This window comes from Chenopodium album, chromosome 19, assembly GCF_948465745.1.
Source record: "Chenopodium album chromosome 19, dcCheAlbu1.1, whole genome shotgun sequence".
Taxonomy (NCBI): Eukaryota; Viridiplantae; Streptophyta; class Magnoliopsida; order Caryophyllales; family Amaranthaceae; genus Chenopodium; species Chenopodium album.
In genome coordinates, this window is record NC_137852.1 from 8,996,875 (window position 1) to 9,007,923 (window position 11,049).

The 11,049-nt window shown below is 36.0% G+C and overlaps 1 protein-coding gene across 2 annotated transcripts; it reads right to left on the reverse strand.

Annotated features, from left to right (window-relative positions):
• Positions 1–3,552: 3,552 nt before the first annotated feature.
• LOC145594559 (histone deacetylase 2-like) lies at positions 3,553–10,797 on the reverse strand. Of its 2 annotated transcripts, none has more exons than XM_081650875.1 (13): positions 10,391–10,797; positions 9,138–9,193; positions 8,406–8,523; positions 8,181–8,243; positions 7,373–7,441; positions 7,128–7,294; positions 6,974–7,038; positions 6,846–6,892; positions 5,984–6,028; positions 5,844–5,894; positions 5,470–5,556; positions 4,843–4,930; positions 3,553–4,389 (listed from the first exon to the last, which is right to left on the reverse strand). In XM_081650875.1, the coding sequence occupies exons 1-13, from the start codon at positions 10,478–10,480 to the stop codon at positions 4,277–4,279; spliced, it is 1,059 nt and encodes a 352-aa protein (XP_081507001.1). In that variant the 5' UTR covers positions 10,481–10,797; the 3' UTR covers positions 3,553–4,276. The 2 variants fall into 2 exon arrangements, 1 of the variants encoding a protein (XP_081507001.1); XR_014102843.1 differs by lacking the exon at positions 10,391–10,797 and adding an exon at positions 5,030–5,185 and having other exon boundaries at positions 4,342–4,389; positions 9,138–9,258.
• Between the last annotated feature and the right edge of the window lie 252 nt (positions 10,798–11,049).

Sequence of the window (11,049 nt, forward strand, 5' to 3'; positions counted from 1 at the left end):
TATTAAATACCTTATTGGGTACCCGATAACCGACTTGAAAATCGGGGTACCCGAAGTCCGGGTACTCGAACTTATCAGTTCGGTTTATGGATATCACTTTTAGTGATATTGGTTATCGGGTACCCAGACCGTTAGTAATGGTACGGGCACCTGTTCCATGCTCACCCCTAGTTGTACTTAACTGCTGGTCCAGGAGTTCCCTGCATGATTTCTGAATATTGTTTAGTCTATTGTTCTCATGCAACTCCCTGTTGTTGATGAGATCCAGGCACTGCTTGCAGTCTGTTGCTAAGATGCATCTTTCCCAGTTGCTATGTTCTATCATCTTCAGAGCTACTTGTATTGAGTACAATTCTCCTTCCACAGCTAAGCAACCAAAGATTTTGATGGCTGCTCCTTTTATCTAGTTTTCAAGACTGTCCCTGCAAATGCAAGCACATCCTAAATCTTGTTCCCCCCCCCCCCCCCCCCCCCCCCCCCCCCCAAAAAAAAAAAAAAAAAAAAAAAGAGGCATCAGTGTTGATTTTCAGCTGGTTTTGTGGTGGTGGGGTCCAGGTATCAAGTTGTTGTGTGTTTTGTGAGAGGTTGGTAGGCTTTGATTTGCTGGTAGAGAAGAACCACTTAGCTGCAGCCCATATACAGTTTGATTTGAGAGAGGAAATGGGGGAATTCAGTTTCCTGAAAACCCAAGAGTTCCTTCTTTTCCAGAGGAACCAGATATTATAAGAGAAGATAATCCTGTGAGGAATGTGGTGGGTTAAAGGGGTTTTATTGGAGAGGTTTTCAGTCAACCAAATGTTAAAGTCTATGGGGGTTGTATGCACCATGTTTAAGCTCAATAGCTCTAGGACAGGTAATGAATAAATGCTCCCTAGTTTGAGTGAGGACTTGACAAAAAGGGCATTCTTCCCTAATGGATTGAATCCTTTTAAGTTCTCATTTGTGGGATTCTATTCCAACAGATCAATTGCCAAAGAAAGAAATTTAACTTCTTAGGGCCATTATCACTCCAAATTTTCTCCCAAATATTAGACTCAAGATTATGCCCTGTAACTATTGGGAGAGCCATTTTAGCTTTGCTATAATCAAATCTCCCTTTAGTTACTCAATCACATAAAGTTCCATCTTTTTTTTTGGCTAAAGGGGATAGCTAGCAGCTGCTGTTTCAAGTCCTGACGAGGAATGAAAGACAGCTCAGCTTCAAGTGATTGGGAGCAGTTCTCCAAAGAGATTAACATACAGCTTATTGTCCTGCTGCTCAGGTAAAGCTAAGGACCAATCAACTGTTCTCTTAGAGATTTGCCACACAACCACTTATCATACCAGGCCAGAGGTTAATCTGGTCCCCTTTCCCCACATCCCAAGCTAAGCTCTTATTATAATGGGACTAACCCCATTGAATCCCTTTCCATATGTAAGACCCCCACCTAGGGATGGAAATGGGTCCTAGACCCGACCCAGACCCGGTTAGACCCGACCCATATTTTAGGGTCTGGGTCCTTAAATTTTAGACCCGATGGGTTTGGGTCGGATCTGGGTCTAAGTTAATGGGTCGGGTTTGGGTCCAAAAATTGTAGACCCAGACCCGACCCAGATCCGACCCATGGACCCATTTTTAATTTTTTTTATAAATAATAAATATATATTAGTTATAATATTATTAAAAAAATCACTTATTATACTACGTAATTAGAGTTGAGAAGATAGATTTTAGTAAAAGTGAGCAAACAAAACACCAAGCAACCAAGAAACTAAGTTTTTGCGTAGTACGAATTTTTTTTTTCCCTTGCATTGTCTTTACTTTTTAATGAACAAATTATTTATGTGTCAAAAATATGAATACATTTTTTTTAATGCGTCTTTTATTATTTTGAAGTAGTAGTATAATTATAAATTTATAATATATATACAAAATTATAAAAAATTAATTAAAATTATAGTTAGACCCGTTTTGGACCCATTTTAGACCCGAGACCCGCTAGACCCAATGGATCTGGGTCTGGGTCTGATTTTTTTAGACCCAGTGGATCTGGGTCGGATCGGGGTCCACCTCCGAAATTCCGGGTCTGGGTCTGGGTCTTCGTGGACCCGACCCAAACCCGACCCATTGCCATCCCTACCCCCCCTCCCGAAGCTTTGGCTCACCCTTGCTGTTAAAGTATTTATCATCTATAAATTTGGCAGAAACTCTTTTTGCTTATATACTTTCCAACAAAGGTTAGCCAAAGTTATCAGATTTAGATCCTTGTTCTTAATGAAACCCAAACCCCCCTGGTCTCTAAGCCTACAAAGGTTGTTCCAGGAAATTAAATCCAAGTCATCTTTTTTGAGTTATCTTTTCCCCCTAGAAGAAGTTGGAGCAGATGGTATCCATTTTAGTAGTCAAGGAGGTAGGGAAGTGGATTGTCTGCATGAAGTATCTAGGAATAGCTTGTAGAGTTGATTGAATCAGAATCATTCTACTAGCTTTTGTGAGGTTCCTAGCTTTCCAGAATCATTTTTTCAATAATGAAGTTTAGCCTAGACTTAGAGGGTTTTTTATGGCTTAAACGGAAGCTCGGATAGGTTCCTAGGTCTTGGGATGTGGGTTACTTAAATGAGATAAAGGTTTTATTATTATTTTTTTTTTTTTTTTTAAACAAAAAAGGGTTACTCTCTTAAATAAATTGAATCACTCTTTAATTTTTTAAAACAAAAGAATAGAGGTTACTCTCTAAAATAAGTTCTACCTCCGGTTCTTATTACTTGCAACTTTCATAGGAATTGCAGCCTCCTAGGCAAAAGATCATAAGCATGTTAATTGAAAGATAAGAGTATTTACTTAAGTATTAATCCAACTAAAAAAAAAAAAAAAAATCAACCAAATTTTTAATAAATAACCCAGTTGAGTTGTCTCCAAGAAAATAAATAACCTACCACCAAACTCAGCAAACCCAACACCGACGACCCCCAAACCCAGCGACCCAAGTACTAACGAACCCAGCAACCACCAAACCTAGCACTGCCAAACCCACTAACCTACAAACCAAGCAACCCTCCAAACCACGACCCACCTAACTCACCGATCTCAGCCACGACCACACCAAACCCACCACAGCAACCCACCAAACCCACCGATCTAATATACGGCGAACCAAACCCACCAATCTAAGCCACGAGCCCACAACCCACCAAACCCACCGATCTAAGCCACAACCCGCCGAACCCTCCGCAGCAACCCACCGAACCCACCAACCTAGCTAACCCACGAACCATCGACGATCTGGAACTACCAACGAACCCACGCTTGGAACACCGACGAACCCACGCTCGGAACACCGACAAACCCACGTTGAGAATGGGGTTGGAGGAGGAGAGAGAAAAATAAATAAAGGATAAGAGTAATTTAATTAAGCTTGTGGTTTAATTTAATATAATCAGATTTGTAGTTTAATAAGATTGATTAAAAAAAAGTAAGGGTAAAATGGTAAATTTAACCCTAAAAACTTACCATAAAAGGAAGAAAAAAAGTTGCAAATAATGTGAAGCATCAAAAAATGGCAAAAGTTGCGAGTAACAAGAACCGGAGATAGTATTAGTTTTTAATGTTCTTGAGTAACAAAAACCCTTTTAACAGTACATGAATATTTAAGCCACTATATTTAATTATTTACATAAGAGGTTTCTTTTTCCATAGCAATATAGCACACTTTTTTCTTTCCACAACATATATATTTAAGGTAAAATTGGTATAAACCACCTTTTTTGTCCAACTTTTTTGAAAAAACCACCTTTTAAGTTTTTTTTTTTTAACTAAACCACCTTTTAAGTACCTAAATTTTTTATTGCACCACCCCTATTTCAAATCTAACATATTGTATCTCAACCATCCACTTCCAAATCATCAACCATAGCAAATCTTTCCCTTCCATCTCAACCATCCACTTCAATTACCTCAATTTAGGTTTTGAGAATAAACAAATACTACAATTTAATTTTTGTAGCAAAATTAAGTTTGGTTTTTTAGAGCTTTACTCAATTTAGTCATGCATATATATAAAGGGGAGGGTCAAATGTTTTTGGAGGTGAAAAAAATACATGATTTAGGAGCGAAAGTCACAAGTTGTGGGCCCCTTTGACGTTTTAGTTAATTTTTTCGTCATAATTTGAAATAGGGGTGGTGCAATTAAAAATTTAGATACTTAAAAGGTGGTTTAATTAAAAAAAAAAAAACATAAAAGGTGGTTTTTTCAAAAAAGTTGAACATAAAAGTGGTTTTTACCAATTTTACCTATATTTAACCACCAGTTCCTGCAGTGTTTTGGGTGCTTGACATATCTATCAATTGCTTCCTGGATAGATTAATAATTGAATCTGCAATCACTCTAGCACTTGACTTCATATAACCACCTGAAACAAAAGATAGCATGCTTAATATCATATTTGTGAGCTATGTTTCTCTATAAAAACCTAAATTGGGTTCAGGCCCTCCGGGTTCCAGCTCCGGAGAAGAAGATGCCTTCTTGAACCAGGCTGACTGACAAGATGTTGTAATCCCGACTAGAGGTGATGGTTATTGTTAAATGTATATGCGTGTGAGTATACACATATTGTGTGTGTGCATATGGATGTGGCAAAGGAGAAGACTTGTGATAGGTCAATATCACAATCCACGCACAATTTCAGTTATATAGAGAAGCAAAAGAAAATAAACTTTTGGAAGTCTAGATTTTGTTCCTGCTAATATCAATACTGTGAAACATAGTCCAGAGCCTACTGATAGCAACAATATCTGCAGATTTAAAATCTGAATATACTTTGGAGGCTTTGGAGCTGATGGCTCAGGTAAAGACAGAATAAAACCTGATGTAAGCATTAGTATAGGAATGCCTTTCTCACGAGCAAAACCGAACACCTTCTCATCTCTCTTGATTATACCTTCGGGACTGATCTGGAAACAAGAGATGAAATCCACAAGACTTAATAAGAACAACCCCAAACTAACCCAATAAATATTCTGCAAAATACAACACTTGAGCTTGCCACAAACTATTCAACTGACATGCCAGAAATACTGGGCATACATCCAGAAGAACCCAAGTTGCAAATCCTTCACAGCTTCACTAGGACTAATGCGCAAGCTAACCCACTGAAATCTGGCAGGCGGTAATATGATTTCTAGATGTATATCTACAAAGGAGGTACACTGGATTCACAGTAGTGAAAACTTAAAAGTAAAAACCTTATAAGAAAATAAGGAATTTTAAAAGACATCAGATAATCCATCGTTTTTCTATTAGCAAAATATCAAGCCTCTCAACTGACAGACAACAAGAAATCCACACTAATGAACAATTTGTAGGTTCTAACAGAAGATAGATGTAGGGTTCTAACATGTAATGTCACCCAAGTTATCAGACTTTTAGACAAAAGTTATTAGAACGACCAACAGCAACAAATAGTCAGGTACTGAAAAGGCAAGGTTCTCACCTTTAGACATCCCAGCGGATCTCTATCCAGAATGTCGGTTCCAGCATTGTAAACCACCAACTCAGGATCGAAATTTTGTCCAGCAACCTGTCACAAAGAAATGTACAAAACTTCATGGATCAAGTTAGTACTCCAAGTCACTACTCTAGCATACTCCAAGTCACTACTCTAGCATACTCCAAGTCACTACTCTAGCACACCCTTATGAGGATCACTAAACTAGATAGAATGTTAACAAACTTAAAATTTGCAAAATGTTATACATTAGCATGTGGACTATCCTGCATGTACAACCCTTCAAATGGATCAACTTAAATAGGGAGAAAAACAAAGGGGTAGACAGTAGATATTGGCATGGATGAGACGTTACATACCTCAAGTGCCTCATCCAATTTATTCAAGTAAACATCTGTTGTGGTCCCACTCTGTAAATCAAACCAAAATAAACGAAGCTTAGTAATGGCAAGGATAGCTTATAACAAGAAGCTTTCTGCCTATTAAACTGATGGCTTACTGGAATTTCAATATTCTGATTGATGTACCTCCTGGCAACTAAATCCTGTAGCAAAATTCAGCAAACATTTTCAGAAATAAATCATATTCAAATGAACAGAAAATATAGGCAGCTGATATAAATTTAGCATGAACAAATTTAACCTTCATTTTCATGCCTCAAAGACAATTACTGAAGCTAGGATTCAGCAGGTAGACACTAATGCACATGTGATCCAACCCATTCTCTACTAAAAAGTCTAAAGACATTGGTGAATCACCAGATCCTTGATTTCTAAGTCCCCAGCAAGTATATCAATTTAAAATTACGCTTAATTAAAAAAATTTAAAAAAAAAAAAACGAATTTTGTTCGTAGACGCCCAATTTCACCCTCTTCTCCCCTGACAAGTCTTATAATTTTGGTTAGAATCCCTGAACGTATTTGAACCGAACTTACATGATTATATGAGACCTTATCTGCACGTATGTTTAACTGTCAGCTGAATTTATTGGACCTCGTACATCTGTACTTTTGAACTGATATGAATTATTAGACCATGTCTGAATCTAAGCCCTCAACGAAACTTATATCTTTGACAGACAAGTTTTTTTTTTTTTTTTTTGGCAAAATTGCAAATAGTTCAGTGGTCAAGTCTTCAATCTTGAATCTTCCTCATATGGAAAAAATAAAAGTCAGAATCCCATTTATCTTCTCTTGAATTCATTGTATACAGGGGTAGCAAGGGACTGCCCTATTTTATCACCAATAATGCCTATATATGACAACCAAGGTTAAAACTATAAGCAAGGTGGGATGGAAGACAACACAGTTTATTTTATTAAAAGAAAACCTTAAAGATCTGGTACCAGCAGTGTAACTTACTAATGGATATACTTCAGAATTGTACATATCAAGTATGTATACTCTTTCTGCTAAAAGAAAGTATTGCGTATAAGAAATTATCTAAAAGTAATAAGTTAATAACATAATCAGGAAGACAAGAATCATACTATCTTTAGAAAAATCTACTTCGAGACCATTTCCTTGATGTGCATCAAGATCAATAATCATAACCCTGAAGAATGTTACAAAAGAGATTAAACTCGAAATAAGTAGTTTGAAGGTGTTATCAGCAAAAGTACTCATTTTAATAACGGCCAATACCTTGAAATATTTAACCGAACAAAAGCAAAGTGAATGCACAGAGATATGTCAGCATAAGCACAAAATCCACCTCCCTCATCAGCGGAACAATGATGGAAACCTCCACCAACATTAATGGCCCATCCTCGTTCCTTTGCAAGCTTTGCAGCCAGAACAGATCCCCCTACCTACAAGCATGATTATTAAAGGTTCAACTTGATGATGGAGTAAATATAGAAAAGTAGTCGTACTTATGGTTGTCATGCCTGTTTCCGGAATGGGTAAAGAATTTTATGTTGTATGATACAGTTGGGCAACATTGCAACTGGTGGAACCTGTAAATAAAATAATATAGTAAAAGAAAGTTATATTATACATAACCCCAGCCTTTGAAGTAGAATTATACTCATTCAGGGCAATAAATGCAACATAACTGATAAACCTAAAGAATTCCATTCAGCTATCTGCTTCAACAACAACATAAATGAAAATCAACTGGCCATTGCATATCTATCTTGGGTTCTCATAGTAAAACACATGCTGTCAAACTAAAACAATATCCTATTTCCTTAAAAAATAGGAATGACGATGTAACTTGCTTAGAGGAAAAAAGGAGAGGATGCCCCGGTTTCTCATGGTGAGAAACAAAATTTGTTTCTCACATGGCATTTTCGTAAATGAACCAACAACTTTATTCAACCGTGGAGCCCACAATAATGAAAAAGTTGTTGATTTATTCACGAAAATGCCCCTATGAGAAACAAATTTCGTTTCTCACCATGAGAAGAACAGGGAATTTCCAAAAAAAGGATTAATTATCAGCAAATCATCTACAAAAGAACAAAAACAACCATCCAGCTAACAAACCGGCTTCTTTATCATACCAAGACATTAATATTAAAATTACCATAATGTACAATTGTATATGAAGATGTATTCATAAAATAAAAAAATAAAAAATAAACAAAAAGAGAGCAAAGTTCTTGCCTCTTGAGCAAAAATATAAATTCATATGGCTCTTTCTCCTAAATGTCCTAAAATCCAAAATCTAATTAATGTGACTTGTATACATACCACTAGAATTTTAGCAACAGTTGAGCTGCTTTGAAGACTATCCAGGTACTTCTCAGGATGTACCTGTAAACACATTAAGTCTGCGATTAGAAATTATGCAAGAGGCAATGGACCAACAGCTGCCTGCTGGATCAAAACAGTGAGCAGGACATTGTGAAATTGAGCAATGAAAGAGAATGAGAGTCAAAACTTTTGAAGAACAGCTAGGAATCAAGTTTCAACTACCACTAAGAGGTCCTCTTTCGAAGCTTCTTCGGGCTCAATGATACAACTTTTGTCTAGCACACCTTCTGAAGCAAGGAATTGGCATATACGACCCCATTTTGAAGAATCAAACGGATGCCTATTTTAAATCAAATGAGGATTGTTATACAAATTTTTGTAAATCACACTTATAAACTTGAATTTTCTCGTTATCTAGAGATACATTAAAGTTATATAACCCATGATTGATCAGCCAACTCATCGATCATTAACAATCTCAACATGTAATGAATAGAGAAACTTCACAGATTTACACATCCATCAACTAAAAGTGGTCTGGAGCATATATGAGCATAGAAGAATCCTAACATGATATCGAGGGGCGAATCCACAAAAATTAAGCCAGTGGCCCAAGGTCAGTTTGAGGGAAAATTGACATTTCATGTTCATAACTAAATCAAACTTTCAGCAAGTGTAATCTATAATCAACCTATTTAGTATATTTTTAATAGGAAAAAAAAGGGATTTCATTGATAAAATATAGCCAAACAACATTTACAAACAATTCCAAAAAATTCCAAAAAATTACGGAATAACTTGTATAGTATTTGATACTGAGAGCACCGCGATTTCAGAAGAATACGCAGCACATACTATACTCAAGCAAATTCATCATTAATAACTATAAGTTCACATATGAACAAATTAATTAAAAAATAATTCAAGCAACTAAAATCATAGTAAAGCACTTACAATTTTTCCATTCCAAGGAAAGAAATATTATAATCAGATGAATAAATCAGCGGAACCTACAAATAACCCATCAAAATCAAAATCAAAATTCAGTATTATAATCAAACTATCATAATAAAATTCAACTACAAATTAAAATAAATTGGTCATGAAAACTAAAATTTTACAAAAATAAATAATGATACCTTGGAAGGTGTAATTTGTGGTTGGTGCACCCGGGTGCACCATGCGCATGGTGCACCCAAAAGAACATTTAGTATATTTAAAAGAACATGGGTAAAAAATGAATATGTTTTTATTTTCTTGCAACTGCAAATCCATCACTCTCTTCTCCTGCAATTTCTCACTCCTCTTTCCCTTCCTATCACTCTCTTTCTTGCTGCCAATTTTTAATCTCCCTTACACCATCGTTTTCATTTAAAATTTTCAATGAATTTGGGTAAAAATCATTTCCAAAGTACTCATTTTCTCTCTCCATAACTTTTCTCTCTATCTTTTTCTATTTTTCAAAAAAATTTCAAAATAGCAAAATTGTTCATCTTCAAAGTAATACCCAAGAAAAAAATTGAACTTATTTCAACAATTCAACCTTCAAAATTAAACAAATGGTGGATTCAAGTAAAATGTAAGTATAAATTTTGTACATGCAAATTGTTTTTTGTCAATAATTTTAAAGTCAAAGTGTTTAATTTTGTGAATTTGGGGTTTTTTTAAAAAAAAAAAAAATAATAATTAAAGCTTTAAAGTACAATTTGTTCAAAAAAGAACAATTAGAGGAGAAAGAAGAATAGTAATGAATTGAAGCCAACTGGAAGATAACCAAACAAGGTTAATTTTTCAAACACTAGCTTGTTCTTTTTCAAATACGAACATGTTCTTTTTATTCCACGTTCTTTAAAATATGCCTAATGTTCTTTTCGGAGGTCATGTTCTTTATCAAACACAAACATGTTCTTTTGTTGAACACTATTATGCATGTTCTTTTTCAAATACTAACATGTTCTTTTTCAAACACTGGCTTGTTCTTTTTCAAACACTAACATGTTCTTTTTATTCTATGTTCTTTAAAATATGCCTAATGTTCTTTTCGGAGGCCATGTTCTTTGTCAAATACAAACATGTTCTTGTGTTAAACACTATTATGCATGTTCTTTTTCAAATACTAGCATGTTCTTTTTCAAACACTCGTATGTTCTTTTTTTTTTCTCATGTTCTTTAAAATAAGCCTAATGTTCTTTCCGGGTGCACTATACTATTTTCATGGAAGGTGGAACATCGAAGTAGAGCTTACTAGAGAGAATTCGACTTTGGCGAAGATCTTCAGGTGAAGAAGAAGCTGCCATTTTTGAACGGAAGATAGAGAAAATGTAAGTTGTAGAGTCTGAGCCACTCTGTTATGGTGGAGGACTATATTTTACCGCCGGTAAACGAGAATGTATAAGCAACAGATTTTTTAGTTGACAGTTGAGTTTACACGTGTTGTGCCAAAACTAACTTATTTAATCCGAATTCAGCCACCTAAGCAAAGCCGCTGGAATCAGCTAGCTATCACACCAATTCTACTGGAAAAAACAGTAGGTGGACAACAATGGAATCGCGGCGTGGGAAGTAGGTTCGTTTGCCGGGAAACGTATGGAAATCGCCGGCCATTTCGACTTTAATTTTTTTTTTTTGATCTTGTTCGACGGACCGCATGTAATAGGCGACTATACCATGGTACAATCGCATTGTGATTGTACCATGGTATAATTGCATGTAACATGCGACCGTGTACATCGAAAATGAAATAAAAAAAAGGTTCGACATATACCTAACTCGATGGCGTCGAAGGTTCGTCGTTCCCACCAAGTGCCTCCAATATGGACGCGGACCGGAGGCGACTCATTTTAACGGTCGGAAAGTACAATGTTGG

What these genes read in the sequence shown, in the direction of transcription:
- LOC145594559 (XM_081650875.1), bottom strand. Translation starts at nt 10,480, where the DNA reads ATGGCAGCTTCTTCTTCACCTGAAGATCTTCGCCAAAGTCGAATTCTC. An exon ending in TTCCTTGGAATGGAAAAATT is followed by an intron (nt 8,524 to 9,137) that starts GTAAGTGCTTTA and finishes GATTTAAAATAG; the next exon opens with GCATCCGTTTGATTCTTCAA. An exon ending in CGAAAGAGGACCTCTTAGTG is followed by an intron (nt 8,244 to 8,405) that starts GTAGTTGAAACT and finishes ATGTGTTTACAG; the next exon opens with GTACATCCTGAGAAGTACCT.